This window comes from Mesoplodon bidens (assembly GCF_964165515.1).
Source record: "Mesoplodon bidens genome assembly, chromosome: 19".
Classification (NCBI taxonomy): domain Eukaryota; kingdom Metazoa; phylum Chordata; class Mammalia; order Artiodactyla; family Ziphiidae; genus Mesoplodon; species Mesoplodon bidens.
The window spans coordinates 47,404,664-47,424,036 of NC_138179.1; the positions used below are offsets into that span (position 1 = coordinate 47,404,664).

Below are 19,373 nucleotides of genomic sequence, written 5' to 3' on the forward strand. Positions count from 1 at the left end.
GGTCTTCCAGGCTAGATGGTAGCAACACGAAGGCCGGGGCCATGGCATCTTGCCGACCGCCGTACCCCAGTGCCCAGCGGAGTGTCTGAGTTGGAATAGGGGTGTGATCATTTGTTGAGTCGATGAATTTAAGTTACCAGGGGCTCAGAGCTTTGGTCATTGCTACGTTAGCTAGGTTCTTGGGTTTTCTTTTTTGTCGTGCGGTAGAACTGCTTTCTGAATCAGGTGTCTGCCAGTCTAACTCCCTATGAGTTACCAGAACAGGCTCACTGAAGCCAGCCCATGAAAGTGGCTGCATTATTTATGTCTGGAACAAGAGGGCTGTAAAGGCATAGACACCCATACAAAGAGTCCTTTCAGTCTGAAAGGAGCATCTGTGCCTTTCCAACAATGGATATTAGATTAATAAGAGAATAAAAGCAATTATACTAAGAGAAATCCAAATATGGCAAAGCAACAAAGGCTGATATAACAGCCCATTTATTTATCTTTTATATGCAGGTCGCGGATTAAGAATCATGTTTCATAAAGCAAAGGACAGGCAGAAGTTCGTCAGTGATGTTCAATATCTGCGGGACATGCAACATAAGGCGGACTCAGAATATCAGGTAATGGCAGAAAGTGAGAATATCTTCTACTTTCACTTACGGTATTAGGAGAGAATTCAGGCTACAGTATCAGTATATGATAAGCAGTAATAGGTTTATAAAATCCAAAACCCACACTTACTAGCTGTGTGACCTTGAAAAGCTACTTTACCTCTCTGAGTCTCAGTTTCCTCATCTGTACAATGGGGATAATAGTCTCCACCTTATAATATCGTCATGGAAATAACATTTTTCAAGTATTTAGCACAGAGCTTGGCACACAAACCTTATCAACCAATGACATCAGGGCTTAAATTGGAAGACCAGCAACCAAGAAAAAAGACATTAAGGAGTTAACCGGGTCGCCCTACCATTTATAAAATAACACGCCCTTCCTGTTGTCCTCCGGCCAGAAGAAAGGTGGTTAGCACATTCTACAATAAGCTAACTCTTCGTCACCCTAGCTACAGTGTTTACAGGCAAAAACAAAACAGACAGGGAGCCTGAGGAGTCATGATGTAATTACCCAGAGCTGGCATAGGACAAACTTGCCAGGCTGGGTTGTGGGATTCTGGGAGCAGTTAGAAAGTGTCACTCAGCCCGCTGGCCAGAGGTCAGCCCTCGCCAATCAAGGAGGCAGGTCCTCAGCCTCAACTGAGGATCGAAAAGCGCTCCTTCCCTAAGGAAAATACAGGCCTGCCGTCATCAGGTTTTCCTCCTCCTTAGCAATCTCAAATATAACTGAACCTCCCGGGGCACCAAGGAAACCAGAGCGATCTCAGTAACCTGATTTCACCTGTGTAGCACAGCTTAGCTCTGGGCCTGGAAATGGAGCCAGCAACTTCCTCCTACATTTGCCAGTCCACCTCCAAGGCTGTAAAGTTGAGGGAGTCTCTACAAAATAAATAAGAACATAAACATCCAAACTGGTCACACTGGGGGGCCGTCTCCTCTCCACAAAGATGCCTCTGCCACACAGCCCAGGTTTGGAAATACTTGTTTGAAACTGTCTCTAGAACAGGTACATAAGAAAATCAATCTTATGATTTGATGGGCTCTGCTGAAGAAAACCGCACAACTGCGTGGCTTGGAGCCACTGCAGCTTTATTTTCTAACTTCATTTGGGCTTTCAACACTGTCCTTGTTAATAAGGACAGTTTCAACACTGTCCTTATAAATAATAATATTTATTAAGTGCCTACTATGTCCTGAGCAAAGTCCCTGCTCTCCCGGAGTTCTTATTCTAGGATCGAGAAACAAACCACACACAAGTAAAGTAATATGGAAGACAATATAATGTATATGATAAATATAATGAGGCCTATAAAAACAGAGGTAGTAGGGGTGGGGTGATGCTCCTTTACACAGGCAGGGAAGCCTCTTTGATGAAGTAACATTTGGTCGTGGAGGTAAATGATGGGAAAGAGCCAGCCAGAGCATCCTGAGCAGAAAGAAAGCAAGCGCAGAGGCCCTGAGGCAGGAACTAACTTGGAGCACTGGAGGAAACAAACGAAGGCCAGAGTGGCTGGAACGCTAAGGGAGAATGCGGACGAGGTAGCTAGGACCAGATCGTGTCGAGTCTCTCAGGACAAAGCTTGGTATTTGGAGTTTATTCTTATCCCAGTGAGAATTACTGAATGATTTTAAGCAGGGCAGTGGTATGATCTACTTTACCTTTTTTAAAGATCACTCTGGCTGTTGTGTGGGAAAACAACTGAAAGGGGCAAGAGAAGCAGCAGAAAAACTTGTAAGGAACCTGATAGAAATTTAGGAGAGACCAGCGTGGTGGGAGCAGGGGTGGCGAGAAGTAGCCCGAACCAGGAAATAGAAGCAGCGCAGACACCTTGCTGATAGACGGGGAGGCGGAGTGAGGGAACGAGAGGAACAGAGGATGACTCACTTCAACATGTTTTCTTGTCCATTAGCTCCCTCCGTTATCACAGTTTAAACTTTACTTTTTTTTCAAACCTCCCATCCCCATACTTTCAACAAGGACCGTCTCTTCCTGTTTTACATACACGTGAAACCAAACAAAGAATCTGAGGCCGGCAGGTGGGGAGCCACTCAGCTCTTCCCCTTCTATCCCAGGCTGCACGCCCGTCCAGCCCTCAAGTCTCGATGGGTGAAGGACACTCTCCCTCCTGGTGCCGGACCTGAGATCTTGGTCCATGCCCCTCTGTCCCCACTCCTCTCCATCCATGGGCCTCTCTTCTGCATCCTTGGAATTTCTCTTCTTCTTACTGGCTCAGCCCACAAACATGCTCAACTCTCATACTGAGAACAAAAGAACAAAGCTGTCTGTGGACAATGCGTCCTTTTCTAGCCACAGCCCTGGCACTTTCCAGGCTCCAGATGTCCCTAAACAGTCAGCTACACTCCTGTCTCCACTCCGCCCCGCCATCCCATTCATGCCCTCACCTGCTACAGCGTGGCGGTCTCCTCACCTCCCCTGAAACGGTGCTCGCTAAGGTCAGTAGCGAAATTCAGCAGACACCTTTGTAGTCTTCGTTTTCTGAAGCTTTACCTGCATTTGGAGCTATTTCTCTTTCCCTCTTGCAACATTACTTCTCCGGCTTTCCGACATCGCACTCTCCTGGTTTTCCTCCTGTTTCACTCACATTCCTCTCCCTGCCCCTCACAGGTTAATTCTATCAGCCCAATTTTCTCCTAATTCACAATGACTGTGGCCCATCTCCTCCCCTCCTATGTTTCTAACCACCACTCATACACTGATGACTTGTAATCCTGTGTCTTCTCAAAGTGTCACAATCCCATGCACACCTGCTTGCTGGATGGTTCCATCTGGGTGTCACACAGGCACATTGAATTCAGCGTGTCCACAGTTGGACTCCACATGTCCATCCTCTGCCATCCTCTTCTGTAGCCCCTCTCGGAAGACAGTGACCCAAGCCTTCCCTGACTCCTTCCTCGCCCTCACCACCCATATCCCCCAGCTACCAAGTCCTGCTGAGTTTACCTAAAACCCCATGAGCTTGTGCCTCCCTTCTCATCCTATGGCCATCGCTCTGGTTGCATCGTCCATAGTTTAGCTCCAAGACAATTACAATGTCCTCATAACTGGCCTCCCGGCCTCCAGCCTTGCCACCTTTCAGACTGAAATTTACGTAAAATGCAAACTATGTAATTCGGTTGTTTCCTCTCACGTAGAGGTGTGACCCAGACCCAAGAACCACAGAAAGACCAGTCCAATCCTCGACCACTTCTCTAACCTCCTCTTCCGTCTTCCTTACTCTCTCGATAAGGGTGGTGAAGACCATAGTTGTTTGTTTGTTTTTTTAATATTTATTTATTTGGTTGCACCGGGTCTTAGTTGCGGCAGCCAGGCTCCTTTAGTTGCAGCTCACAGCCTCCTTTAGTTGTGGCTCACCAGCTCCTTAGTTGTGGCACGCGAACTCTTAGTTGTGGCATGCGGAATCTAGTTCCCCTGACCAGGGATAGAACCCAGGCCCCCCTGCATTGGGAGCATGGAGTCTTAACCACTGCACTACCAGGGAAGTCCTAAGACCATAGTTTTAACTTAGAACTAAAGGGAACCTCTGTATTCCCATAGCACCCTCTTTACATAGCCTAAAATTCACCTGTTTTAAGTTTAAATTGACCAAATTTGCCATCATTGCCATCACCTGATTTTAGAATGTTTCCATTAGTCCAGTACCAAAGCACCCTCTTCATACCTCTTTTTCATCGCTGATGAAATTGTATTGAAATAGTCTTTTGTGTGTCTTCCTATCAAACTGGACCGCAGCTTCCTAAGGGCAGGGACGGAGTCTCACTCTCCTCTGTCGAACCAAATGCCTTGTCCTTGATGAAAGCCAGCGTTACCGAACTTGACCGCCAACTCTGTTTATCAGACATAGATCCAGCTGACTTGTAACTAATCCTCAAAGTTAAATCCACCTCCACTGAGCATTTTCAAAACCACTCACCACAAGGTCTGCAAAAATAAATATGATTGTCTTTAATATGTTCTGAGGATTGTCAAATGAAGTATATAGAAACCCACAGAAACTATTCCTTTGACAGGAACAGCAATGAGTTATATTATTGACTCTGTCCCTTGCCTTGTTCCAGAAAAGATTTAAAGTTGGGGTTTAAGAATCAACTGCATGGCTTTAATGACCCCTCAGTAACTTGGTCCATATACGACCTTTGCGTATTTAGATTATTTACTAAGGTAGAGTTTGCACTGAATGAATATTGAAACCTTGGGCCATTGATGAGCTTGGCCGGTTACTCGTGGACATCCCAGCTTTCACGAGCAGCCCAGCGATGTGCAAGGGATTCCCTGTTTCAGGGTGTACAAATAGTGTAAGACCTACTAACCAGATATGACTCCCAAATCATAGACATTTGCCACGTATGCCTTCCTGTGTTGGACTTGCCTTTAATGAACTGGCTCAAATTGAGGCCCTTAGAAACCTCCTGTATACACTATTCCTGCTACAGCCTAAAATATGCTATGGGTTGGTATGTACCAAATTAGCAGTGACTTTATAGGTCTGTATGCTAGTGGCAGGAGAGGAAGGTTAAACCCACCCTGAATTATTTTGATGCTACTCCTTTCAGTGGTTGGGTGGGACCTGTTTGAGAAAAACAAGAGGAGATACTTATTTAGCATATTACATGCTGTTTCAGAATCTGGTAACTAGTACATAATTATAGGACATCTCAGAATTTGGCTACATGTCTTCAAGGGTGTTCATGCTGCATAGCTTTTCTTCCCCTTCTCTCCGTCAAATGTGTTTATGTAACTTGTGGCGAAATTTAGCCATTAATGTCCACTGAAAGCTAGAGAGAAAGATTACACTTGGAGTTTCAGGATGACTTTCTAGACTATCAAATGTGTTCAAATGGGTTTTATTTTATGTCACTTATTCATTCTGATTCTTTCAAGTGCAGATCAAACAACTAATATGATGATATAAACTTGTTCAAGGACGTGATGGGTGACTATACCAGGTGGCGAGGGTTTGGGAACTGTCCACTCAGGGGGTTGAGGGAACAGAGATAATTCAACTTTCCCTCCCGTAGGAGTCATGGGGAGGGACATGTGACATGTGTGTTTCTCTGCTCTTCACAGAACAGAAAAATAAACTCAGTCGAGGGGAATATCATGTCAAACTTTTTGCACCTTTGATTTCTTAACCTCTTAAAACTAATGAACTTCGATAATGTCCCCAGTGATCATTAAAACCCCAAACTCTGAGTTAGACATGTTGGATCATAAAAACAACAACAAAAAAGAAGCAACTGAAGGCAAGTCCCACTTCCCAAAACACTCACAGAGTTCAAGTAACAATAACCTTGACAGAGGCCACTGCTGATGAAGAGGTAGAGTTGGGTCATAGTTACAATGTGGTTTTTTTTCTTAATCTTTATTGGAGTATAATTGCTTCACAATACTGTGTTAGTTCCTCTCATACACCAAAGTGGATCAGCCATAATGCATACATATGTCCCCATATCCCCTCCCTTTGAGCCTCCCTCCCACCCTCCCTATCCCACCCCTCTAGGTGGTCACAAAGCACCGAGCTGATCTCCCTGTGCTACGCTACTGCTTCCCACTAGCTAACTATTTTACATTCGGTAGAGTATATATGTCGATGCTACAGTGCTTTTTAGGCCAGAACCATGAGGCTGGGAAGTGTCCCTGTGGGGCATGGCTTCTTAAGGTACCAGGAGCCCGGATGATGACTAAAAGAATGGGGCTGGTAATAAAGGGAACAAAAGAAACTTTGAGCATCGCTGTGGGTTCAGAAAGCTGTAATTCTGAAGAAAAAGCAGTTTGCAGAGCTCCCTCAGTTGGCTGCCCAGGGGAACGGGCAGTCTTAGGAAACAGACCTCTACTTCCAGGGGAGAAAAGCCAGGATGAACTTCAGGCCTGCAGACCTTCAGGCCTTCAGAAAAACAAGGATGAACTTCAAGTCTTTTTTCTTCCACAACGAAAATCAGAATCACATTATTTAGCAAAGGCTGACTTTAGAAAAAGGAGTAAACCAAGAAATGGGATTGGAAACAACAGTTAAAGCCTGTTGATGATGATGATGATGGTGGTGGTGGTGATGATGATGATGATGATGGTCCTGATGGTGAGTTTTATTGAACGCTCACCGCGAGCCAGTCACTCTGCTAAGCATCTTACCAACAGTGCCTCATGCTCTCCCAGCAATCTTGCAGCACAGAGACATCTCCCTCTCACAGACAAGGGAAGCAAGAATCCATGGAGTTAGTCAGCCTGCCCAAGGTCACAATGCTAGAAAGTGGCGGAGCTGTGGTTTGTCGTGTTTACCCGTATTGAGTTACGGTGAGTCACAAAACCCATGTCATCCCCCACAGGCATAGATGCACATTCTGTGTTCTGCCCTACAGTGGTAGCTTCTGCACAGAAGGCAGCCTGACCGCGGGCACTGAAGTCAGAGGAATGGGCTTGGGGGGCGAGGGGGCCCGACGCGAAAGGAGGAAGCCCCGATTCTCCGCAGAAAGAAGAAAGAAGAAGTCACTTGAAGCCTCCCGTTTCAAGACTCGGCCAGTTTTGTCACATGAACAGAAACTTATTTATAGCAATCTAGCTCCAGACACATGAAATTGAAAGGGAAATAAAGTTCCAGAGTAAGGGGAGCCCCTGGTGATGATGAATTACAAATCGGTTCCTTCTCCCCATCCTATGGATTTCACACGCCTCTGCCCCGTCCCTTCAGGACCCTCCAAGCAGAAACAACATCAGTATCAAAAACAACAAAAAAATCATTCACATTTACAAATAACAAGAAAACTAGCTCCTGACGGGGGTGCGGGGTTGGGGGGTATGGCTAGGTTCTTGCTGTTTCTAGGACTGGAAGTCCGAACTTGGCTCTGTGCTTCTCAGCGAAGCAATAACTTGGAAAGGGCTAACGTTTGATTTACATGGAAAGATTGCTTGGCTGTTTCAAGATAAAAATTAGGAAGTACCTACCTTGCCACTGGTTTCTTCTCCTGGTCCTCTGTGAGAGGAAGGATAAGAAATCAGAGGGGAAAAACATTTTTTTTTCCCAACGTTGCAAACAATTCTATTCCTCCTCCCCTTTTGGTAAAGAAATACTTAAGTTGCATGCATTCTTGGAGAGAAGTTTCAAAAAACACTCCGCCCACAGGAATTCTGTTCATCCCACCAAATCTGCCTCGGTCCTGCGTGCAATAGCTAACACAGGCTCCTCCACTTTCAGCCCATCAGCGTTTTCTTCTCGTGCCTTTAATACAAGTGGGTTAGGATAACAGAGACATCTGTGGCTCCAGGAAACAATACTCCAGGCCAGAGCTCCCCCGTCAACAGGGAGCTCCAATCTGAAGTCATCGTAAAGGCATAAGAAAAAAGAGGCCCATATTTAGTTGAACTCCATTAAACTCTCCAGCTGACTCTCTTTAGTTTTACCTTGGTTTATTCTATTATTTGGTGTCTGTTTGTGTAACTTATTTATTATAGTTACTACTATTCAGTATTGGGCGGTGGGGGGGGGACTTCTTATTTATTAAAACAAACACTATCCAGGATTATTAAAATGGATTGCTGTCTATACGGCATCGTTTTTGAAAATAAACCCAAGGGGAAAAAGAACCCCACCATTTTGGAGCGCTCTTCCTTTCCAAGCAGGGTGGGGTGAAACAGCACCTTTCTCTTGGGAATCCAGGATTCCACTAGCTGCAGGTATCCAGGATTCCACTAGCTGCAGGTAACTGATTCACTGTTCCCAAGTCCAAGTGGTAAATGTTTTATTAATATCAGGTCATTTCTACTCTTAACCTTGTAGCAGAATATTGGCTTTCTCCTTGGCCGTGAAATTCTGGCAAGTCCTTCTACATCAAGGAAGGAGATGCATTTTCTAACAGAGGGAAAAAGATGGAGAAGGAGTCTTTCCTTTCTCAACACAGGCAGGAAGAGGGAGATGTCAGGCCTAGTTTAGAACAATAGTGTCCGTCTTTACACTGTGCTTCTGTACAGTGGATAATTTGGCCCTGGCAGGACAAAGGTGAGTTCAGTCACTGGATCTATAGAAATGCTGCAAGAAGTTTTACTATTTTGGAGTATTTGAACTATCAGTTGAAAATGAATTAAGCCAGGGACTTCCCTGGTGGCACAGTGGATAGGACTCTGCACTCCCAATGCAGGGGGCCCGGGTTCGATCCCTGGTCAGGGAACTAGATCCCACATGCATGCCACAACTTAGAGTTCACATGCCACAACTAAGAAGCCAGCGAGCTGCAACTAAGGAGCCATAACTAAGACCCAGTGCAAGCAAATAAATACATAAATACTAAAAAAAAAAGAAAGTGAATTAAGCCAGATAAAGACAAATAGCATGATATCACTGATATGTGGAACCTAAAAAAAGATACCAATAAACTTATATACGAAACAGAAATAGACCCACAGACATAGAAAACAAACTTATGGTTATCAAAGGGGAAAGGGGGGAGGGATAAATTAGGAGTCTGGGATTAACATATACATACAACTATATATAAAATAGATAACCAACAAGGACCTACTATATAGCTCAGGGGACTATATTCAATATTTTGTAATAACTTATATGGGCAAAGAATCTGAAAAAGAATATGTATACACATACACACATATATATGTATGTATAACTGAATTACTTTGCTATACACCTGAAACTAACACAACATTGTAAATCAACTATACTTCAATTTAAAAAAGAGAGAAAGAGAACAGAAAGAGAAGTAAATGCAGTGTATTGGGTACTTCCTTAAGAAGGCAATTGTTGGGTAAGTACTTAACAAAATGCCTCTTAGTATGTATGTTGTTTGAATTTATTAAGGCAGTGACTAATATTTTTGACCTGACATTTTGGGCAAAGGGAGGAGGGAGTGATGCCTGGGTGAGTGTCTTCACACCTGGTAACAGGTATTGACGAACACTTAGAGATGGACGCCTGCATTTCCTGTTCCTCACAACAGGAATTAAGCATAAAGTTATCAAAGCTAGTTGTGAACCTAAACCAAAGAAACATTTTTTTTTTGTTCCGCAGGCTTGTCTGAGACGACAGGAATACAGAAGAGACCCAAATGGGAAGAGACGAGATCACTTTTGGGGACAAGAGACAAATTTTAAGAGATCCCGGTATTCAAGTTGGTCATCTTCCAAACAGGTACTTAGAATGCTGGGAGACATTCTTTTGCTGCAGGGTGTGTGTGTGTCTGTGTGTGTGTGTGTGTGTAACTGACGTAGGAAAAAGCCAGCCCAAAAAGGAGATGTTGAAGAATCTTAAAGGGCATGGTAGGGAGAGGCAGGGGCAGGAGCTCTTGTCCTGGGTGCCACCCCTGCCCCTCCTCTGCTGTGTGACCTTCCCTCTTCACCCTGGTTGGGCCTCACTCTTCTCTCCTGTAGACCAATGGAGATGGTCTCTGAGGTACCACCCAAAGCAGAAATGCTGCAATTCTTTGATTTTAAGAGTCGGAAGCACCGGGCCTTCTAAAGCACTGCATCATAATATATCTATATACTTATATCTATGCCTACTTGATCTGTCTATATTAATATAGACATATATATATGTAGGCTTATAGTCTTACCCATTGCATTGCTTAGTATAGTTTTCATTTCAAATAGAGTAAAATGCAGTAATAATTGCGTCATGTAATAACTAGAAATTGTTCAAATATTTTTGTCTGGATGATAATAATAAATAATAAGATCAGTATAATATGATAACAATATGAAAATGATGATTACAGTAGTAGCAGTTACCATTACTCGAGTGATTACAATGTTCCAGTACCGTGCTAGGCGTTTTATACCTATTAACTTATTTAATTCTCATAAATCTCTATATATTTGCCTCATTTTACAGATGAGAAAACTGAGCCCTAGGAAAGTAAAGAAACTTTACTTAAGATTTCACAGCCAGTATGTGGTAGAGTAGAGTTTCCTTTCTAGGCAGTCTGACCCCTGAGAGGATGCTCTGAACCACTAAGCTATATGATCATATTTCATGATTAAGATCTTATCTGTGTAAGAGTTTTACTTATCCTATGTAAGCACTGAAGACCGCAAGCTGCATACAATGATGGTTGTTAGTATGGCAAGTTAAGATGAGTAATATGCCTTTTATGAATTCTTATTTAATGTTTTATGGCTGAAATATACTCTAGAGGATGGACTCTCTTTTTTATCAGTGGTGTGGATCCTCAAGATAGATCCTGGATACCTGATATCAATTAAGTTCTTCTTTAATCTAGGATGCTCACGTGGTGCTTATTTCATGTTCGAAGGACACCTTAAAAACATCAGTGACTGATGTTTATGGAGGTATCCCTGGGAGAGATCTATACTCCCTATTAAGGAACATAAAATCACACAATAAAATATTCCACCTAAAGCCTGAAGGTGAAAGAAACTATCTCACAAGATCGGCAGTGCTGAGAAGAACACATTGCCTGCATCTTTTCATGTTAGCCAAGGACTAAATATAATGCCTGCTGCTGATTAAACTTAGGGAGTGAGATTAATCCAAAACTTAAATCTAGTTTGGCTCAAACAACACATTTTTAGCATTAAGATAAATTCTCACAGTTTTGCACTTAGAAACAAAAATCAAGGACAGATGAAAAAAATGTAATTTCAGTCAAACAGTAGCATGTAGCCATATTCCTAGTTTGGAATTACTAAACAAACGGGCAGCTGGGTTCTTCTATTTTCATGCAAAGACTCATATGCAGAGTCTTGGCCATTTTGCATGGCAACACTCATGCATTTGGGATATTCTAGAACTTGAAGGTTCATGCTCCTCTCCACAAACTGTGTTTAGGGGACAAACTGGTGACAGATTCCTGTAGTTCCCCTCTTCATGCTATACAAATTACTCATTCTTTAAGGCATCATTGCAAAACACTCAGACCACATCTAAAAAAGGATGCAGCTGCACATATAAAAGTAATTATGAAATAAAGACAAAAATATGTGGTAAAGTGCGTAAAACTGGCATTTTCTAAAGCACGCGAACAGGATTTTTCATGTTTGCTGTATGTCACTGCACCTCAGTTTGTCGGAGAACTTGGAACAACATTACTTGATACTTTCGATTTTTTCCAGATGATGCTATCCCAAGGGTTTGGGTATTGACTGTACAAGTAACTTCCAAGTTGCACCTTCTCTATCAAGAAGAGTGACAAGCTCCGAATTTTCCAGTGAATTTCCCCTCTGCTTTGCTCCCTGTATTACAGATATTCTTCAGGGAATACTGGAGGATTTGCCTCTGGATACAAAAGTGCAGGAAGGTCAGGGTGAGGGGAAGCATCATGGAATTCATCCTTTTCAACAGCCATCAGGACCGTGTGCTTATAATCCCAATCCCTCCTCACTCAATCCTTAGACTTTTGCCTGGTACACGTGAAGCCAGAGAGCCCTTATGACATTCAAACCAGAGCCCAGAAATCTTCAGCTCCCACAATCATGGGCTAGTTTGAAGATTTCTCCTCCCAGGTTTGGACCCCCACCCAGATTCTGTGAAAATCTGGTTGTTCTTAAACCTTCATAATCTGGGGCTGCCCTGCTCTATATCAAATCCTGAGGGAATGCAGAATTTATGAAACCTCTTTCTACAGGGTCCCCAAGGCCAGGGAGATCCTAGAGCTAGTTTCCCAGGATAAGAATGCTGGCACCAGGGCTTCCCTGGTGGCGCAGTGGTTGAGAGTCCGCCTGCTGATGCAGGGGACACGGGTTCGTGCCCCAGTCTGGGAAGATCCCACATGCCATGGAGCAGCTGGGCCCATGAGCCATGGCTGATGAGCCTGCGTGTCCGGAGCCCGTGCTCCGCAACGGGAGAGGCCACAGCAGTGAGAGGCCCGCGTACCGCAAAAAAAAAAAAAAAAAAAAAGAATGCTGGCACCAGGACTTCCCTGGTGGTCCAGTGATTAAAACTCTGCGCTCCCAATGCAGGGGGCCCGGGTTCGATCTCTGGCCAGGGAACTAGATCCCACATGCATGCCGCAACTAAGAGCCCACATGCCACAACTAGGACCCGGCGCAGCCAAATAAATAAATAAATATTAAAAAAAAAAAAAAAAAAGAATGCTGGCATCTCCCAAAGGAGAACCCAGGCCGGACTGATGCGATTTCCAGAGCTTAGTGTATGGAATGTCACAGGCACTAGAGCTGCAAAAGATCCTCGGTCAATCAGAAAGTGGCAGGAGAAAGATACAGTCCAATGAGACAGTGTAAACCCAACCCAAGCCCTCTTACCTAGGGAACATTTCCCTGAGTAATTTCCTTCTAGAAATTGCTGTGGCTGAAAACTCAAAAGAACATTTTATCCCTGATTTGAGAAGGCAAGTTCATTCCCTGATTGAGTGGGTTGTGTGAGAGTGGATTGCTTAATCCATGGACATTTTTCCACTGTACAATCACGATGTGAAGCATGCTACCACCAAATTTTGACACTTGTATTGCAAGTTCCATCACTTGTTCATTCCTTAACCCAGTCTTAGACCATCACAATGCTGATGGGCCTGGAAAAAGTGAGGCATTTACTATCAAGTAATAGATCCAGTATCAAGATGCCATTTCTAGGGCTTCCCTGGTGGCGCAGGGGTTGAGAATCTGCCTGCTAATGCAGGGGACACGGGTTCAAGCCCTGGTCTGGGAGGATCCCATATGCCACGGAGCAACTAGGCCCGTGAGCCACAACTACTGAGCCTGCGCGTCTGGAGCCTGTGCTCCGCAACAAGAGAGGCCGCGATAGTCAGAGGCCCGCGTGCCGCGATGAAGAGTGGCCCCCGCTTGCCACACCTAGAGAAAGCCCTCACACAGAAACGAAGACCCAACACAGCAAAAATAAAATAAAATAAATTACTAAACTCCTACCCCCAACATCTTTTTTTAAAAAAAAAAAAAGATGCCATTTCTAAACACCTGCCTGGGGGCGGGCAGATCCCCAGATAAATGTACAGTTAACATGGTAGCCCCTCCCTTATGGCACAACCTCCTCACTCCGACCCGTGGCTTTAACTGTTGGTTATGCAGAGATTGTGTTCAATCTAACGCCAAGATAAAGCAATCACTACCAAGCCTGTGCTGAGGGGTTCTTTAAAGCAGCACCTCCTAGAAAAGGGAACCCTCCTATATACGTTGTTGGTGGGAATGTAAGTTGGTGCAGCCACTATGCAGAACACTATGGATGTTCCTCATAAAACTAAAAATAGAATAACCATATGATCCAGCAATCCCCCTCCTGGGCATATATCCAGACAAAACTATAATTCAGAAAGATACACGCACCCCTATGTCCATAGCAGCACTATTCACAATAGCCAAGACAGGGACACAACCTAAATGTCCATCGACAGATGAATGGATAACGAAGATGTGGTACATATATACAATGGACTATTACTCAGCTATAAAAAAGAACAAAATAATGCCATTTGCAGCAAGATGGATGCAACTAGAGATTATCATAGAAGTGAAGTCAGTCAGAAAGAGAAAGACAAATACCATATGATACCACTTATACATGGAATCTAAAATATGACACAAATGAACTGAAATAGAAACAGACTCAGGGACATAAAGAACAGACTTGTGGTTACCAAGGGGGAGGGGGTTGGGGGAGGGATGGAGTGGGAGGTTGGGGTTAGCTGACATAAGCTTTTATAAATAGAATGGATATACACACTGCTATATTTTAAATGGATAATCCACAAGGACCTACTGTATAACACAGGAACTTCTGTATAACACAGGGACCTACTGTATAACCTACTGCTCAATATTATGTAACAACCTAAATGGGAAAAGGATTTGAAAAAGAATAGGTACATGTATATATATAACTAAATCACTTTGCTGTACACCCGAAACTAACACAACATTGTTAATCAACTATACTCCAATATAAAATAAAAAGTTCAAAAAAAAATAAAATCATTAGTAAAAACATACACACAAAAACCCCCCCACAAAAGCATGCACACACACACACACACACACAAAATAGAATGGATCAACAACAAGGTCCTACTGTATAGCACAGGGAACTATATTCAATATCATATGATAAACCATAATGGAAAAGAATATCAAAAAAGAATATATATATGTATAACTGAATCACTTTGCTGTACAGAAGAAATTCATACAACATTGTAAATCAACTGTACTTCAAGTTTCAAAAATTACAAAACAATAATAATAATAAAGCAGCACCTCAACACATTTAAGTTAGCTGTGTGACACAGTACAAAGAACACTTATCATCAAGGGCCAGCTCTGTCCCTCATTACAGTGTGAATTCGGACAAAGCACTTTACTTCTAAGTACTTCAATTTCCCATCAAGGAGGTCCTTATTATTATGCCATTATCTCAGAGGATCATTGTGAGAACGTGTGAGATGCTCAAGTGTCATACTAACATTAGATTCATTATAAGTTGCCTTGGTGTCCAGCTATGCTTGCAAATGATGCTCCAACACTTATCGATAGAGGAGCAGCTCCTGAGACTTCTAGAATACCTTCTTTCCTCTCAGCCCCATCTCAGGCCACATTTCTAAGAGCTAACCTAACGTAGCAACTTAATTTCACACCCTTTTCAAAGTTACCTACAACCTTGTGAGCTGTTTAATCAAATTAGAATTTAACAGGGAAATAAACAGCAGCTCTACAGGACCAACTACACCTTGGATGATTTAGTACATTAAAAAGCAAAGCGGTCTCTCAGTATGAGCAGGAAACAGTGTCCCCGGGACACTGCTGGCCCAAAGGAGCCTGCTGTGGTGCCAGGGGCACCAGGATATTTTGACCTCTCAAAACTTCTCAGAGGGGACTTCCCTGGTGGTGCGGTGGTTAAGAATCCACCTGCCCATACAGGGGACACGGGTTCGATCCCTGGTCTGGGAATAACCCACATGCTGCGGAGCAACTAAGCCCGCGTGCCACAACTACTGAAGCCCCTGAGCCTAGAGCCCACGCTCCGCAACAAGAGAAGCCACCTCAATGAGAAGCCCATGCACCGCAACAAAGAGTAGCCCCCGCTCGCTGCAACTAGAGAAAGCCCGCGCGCAGCAATAAAGATCCAACACAGCCAAAATTACATAATAAAAATAAGTTCAAAAATAAAAAAATTTTTTTAAAGAAATTGAATAAAAAAATTAAAAAGACTTCACAGAGAACGGTCAGGACCCCCAATTTCCCCAGAGAAAATGATGCCCAGGACTTGGGGGACAACAACCTTCAATGAAGAAAGTCATCATGGCCCCTTCTCATCTTCCAAGATCCCGCATCCTTGCTGGATGGGCCACTTCCAAGAGCACAAATCTCAAGGACTGAGGACATGTGGTCACTATATTTGGCAAAGAAGGTGGGGACCAGCCCTCAGTTTTTCAAGAGCACCGTTTGCTCCGATAATAGGAATAGGATTGTTGTCCTTTCACCATCAGCAACCGAGCAGCTAAATGTTTAGATTCCAGGTCACCAGGACCCAGCGTTACACTGGAAGGAGGCGGCTAACCTGCCACCAGCAGCAGCCGGCTCTGCCCCAGGCCTGGCTCAGCAGGATGCTTACATCCCTGAGATCTCCTGAACCTCCCAGAAGGCAAGGGAAGCTTAAGCGTGAAGGCGGTTACCCAACATAAACATTTTAATTGTTTTGTTCGTGATCATCCACACAAACGTTGGAGGTTGAAATGAAAACTAAAGCTTCTTCAAGTAATCTGCAGTGGCTTAAAAAGTCAGAAGGTGCATTCATATACGAGGGCAGCAAAAGCCTAAAACTGTGCTGTCCAATACAGCGGCCACTAGCCGTGTGGGACTATTTAATTAAAATAAAATTTTAAATGCAGTTCCAGGCTCAGGAGCCACATGTGGCCCATGGCTGCCATATAGGACATTTCCAACATTGCAGAAAATTCTATAGGACAGCACTGCTCCTGTTTATGGTCAAGTCCAAAAGATGAAACAAGACAAGATCCCACGGGCCAGGAAGGGGTTTTGTTTCCCAGAAAGCGTCCTCGCACACTCCGCACTACAATGCTTTTGCCCACCCCAGCTCCTTGCAAACGTTTGCTCTCCGTTGCTGAGTCAGGTGTCCGTGAAGGCTGGCTCGCTTTGCATTTGGTGTTTTCCTCCAACTTGGGCATATTTGCATGTCTCCTTTCATTACCTGTCTTTTCAGCCTCTCCTGCCTGTGAAACCTGCAGCTTCTCCTCTTTCAAACCGCTCTTAGGGAGCTGTTTGTTCTCCCATTAATCTGTCAGTGTCAACCTACCAACACCCTTGATGGTGTCACGGAAGCAGCCAGCTTAGCACATGGCATACGCGTTCTGTGACTCACACTTTTAATTTTCTCTAACGTCTACCTGTCCATTGTCAGACTCCCCGTGGGCCGGGCCTCCCGTCGTTCTGGCCCCGGGCCCGTGTGAAAATGAGGCAGGTCACACACATACAAGCTGGCTCAGGTCACACACATACAAGCTGGCTCTGACTGCCGGCGGGGGCGGGGGGGGGCACCTGGGAGGCTGTGAGTCATCCCTAACACCTGGCCAGGTGTGGTCACCGCCGCCCCCCCTCGACTCTAGCGCAGATTCCGCGCCCTCGAGGTGCACCTGAGTCACAATGCAGCTCCACACCCAGCATCTCGAGCCCAACACAGACGTCAGGGAGGCAGAAGGGGCAGCCCACGGTTCGTCGGGAATGTTCGTTGGAGTTTGTTTTCCATTTTAGCCGTTGGTCTGTCCTCCCTGGCCTGTCCCACCACCCCCTCAGACTCAAGAGGCTGAATGCATTGTCTTCTCCCCTCAGATGGGTTCCTCTTCCTGAATTCATTGCTGCCCAGGCCGGAATTCTGGAGATTATCTCAGACCCCTCCTTCTCTGCCCCTTCTCAACCTCATAGCCGTCAGACACCAGAGTTAGACTGTCTTCCCTCCTCTCTCTTGAATCTGTCCACCAGCACCTCCCTTTGCAGGGCCCTGTCTTTTTTTTTTTTTTTTTTTTGCCTGGATTATTGTAGGAGCCATTTTCCTGATCGTTTTGTCTTCACCTCACCCCTTCCGGCCAGTCTCCCAGGCAGCATTATGAGTGGATCCCTCTAGAACCAAACTGGATCATGCCACTCCTCTATTAAAAGCTCCCTAGTGGTTCCCCATGTCTTTGGGATCAAGTTCAAACCCCTTAGCAAAGTGTTTGATGGCCTTGATGGCCCTCAAGGCCCTGGATGGCCTGACCCTCAACTCTGAGGATACTTCCTCTGGGAAGAGCTTCCAGAGCTGCTCCTGGGGGTCAAGTGGCTTGGTTCTTGTCCCTCCTTTGAATTCCCCATAACACCGTCTGGGCTCAAGTCCATCTTAGGATACGTCTTCCTGTCTGTCTCGTCCTTAGGCTGGGAGCCACTCAGGAGCAGGCACTGGTTATTGCTCTTTTTTGGTGGTTGGAATTTGCTTTAATAGATTTCAGCAAGAGAAAAAAAGAATAAATGAAGTAAATGTGGGAAGAATCATGCCAATTTTCGAATCTGAATGATGGGTATATAGGAGCTCATTATTATTCTCTCTACTTTGCCATGTTTCATATTAAAAAAATCTGAGACAAAGGCCCCACCCAGGGGCAGGAAGTTATAAGGCAGGACCCAGGTGAGGTGCCCAGGGAGGGCACAGGGCAAGGGAGAAGGAGGGACAGAACCTTGGAAGGAAGAGATGGTGCAGGGGGCCCGGAAGCAGAGATGATGTTGTCCCTCAGAGGGTGGCATTCTCTAGGACCCGCTGTCTTGTTGGGCAGGTCACCTCCCCACCAGCAGCTCTCTGAGACTTCATTCTTCAGGACTCACTTCCAGACTCTTCCAGAAACCAAATCTGCTGGCACCTTGATCTTGGACTTCCAGCCTCTAGAACTGCTTGAGCAGGAACCGGTCCCGGGCATTGGTGCACAGGGCGATGGCCAGGTGAGGGGCAGACAGGAGCACCCCGCTGAGTACCGCGGCCCGCATTGCACGGGCAGGAGCATGTAGATGGTGTAGATGAAGAACACATTTTTTTCTTTTTTTTTAAATCATAGGTTCACAGCACAGGAAAGGGACCTTGAAGGACATTTAGTCTAGTCACCCATTGCAGTTTTAGATACACTAGTTGGTAGAAAGTTCTTTTTTTAAAAAATTTTTATTTATTTATTTTTGGCTGTGTTAGGTCTTCGTTGCTGCGCACGGGCTTTCTCTAGTTGTGTTGCGCAGTCTTCTCATTGCGGTGGCTTCTCTTGTTGCAGATCGCAGGCTCTAGGCGCACAGGCTTCAGTAGTTGTGGCACGCGGGCTCCGTAGTTGTGGTTCATGGGCTCTAGAGCGCAGGCTCAGTAGTTGTGGCACACGGGCTTAGTTGCTCTTTTTTCCACCACACACTAGGAGCTCCATGAATGTTTCATGACTGTCAGTCACAGGAATGTTTTAGGAATGTGCACATGTTGAAATCATAGTGGTGTAGCCACAACCGCCAGAGCAGCACTCTGCCTCGAGCGAGAGAAGAAAGTGTGTACCGTTACCAGGAGTGGTGGACAGACCCTGGCCTGGCTTGAAATCATCAAGGAGAGAGTGGTTTGCTAAGACCGCCAACGTGCAATGGCCAGTTTGGGTCTGAAGATTGAAACCACAATCAACCATTTGGAAACCTCCTCATTGGTGACGACCAGAGTAACTGGCTAAAGAGAACGTTCTTTTCCTGGCCTACCACTCCGCAAAGGGACAGGTGGCTTCTTTAAAGCTCTGGGTAAGTTCCTTTTGTCACAGATG

At 44.8% G+C, this 19,373-nt stretch overlaps 1 protein-coding gene across 1 annotated transcript in view; it reads left to right on the forward strand.

Moving 5' to 3' along the window:
* The first annotated feature begins 512 nt into the window (after positions 1–512).
* Positions 513–19,373, forward strand: part of MARCHF10 (membrane associated ring-CH-type finger 10) — an 84,649-nt gene continuing 65,788 nt past the window's right edge. Inside the window, exons 1-2 of the mRNA XM_081218560.1 lie at positions 513–608; positions 9,638–9,757. Coding sequence (XP_081074686.1) covers positions 519–608; positions 9,638–9,757 — 210 coding nt within the window. The 5' untranslated portion in view covers positions 513–518. The remainder of the gene's footprint in view (positions 609–9,637; positions 9,758–19,373) is intronic.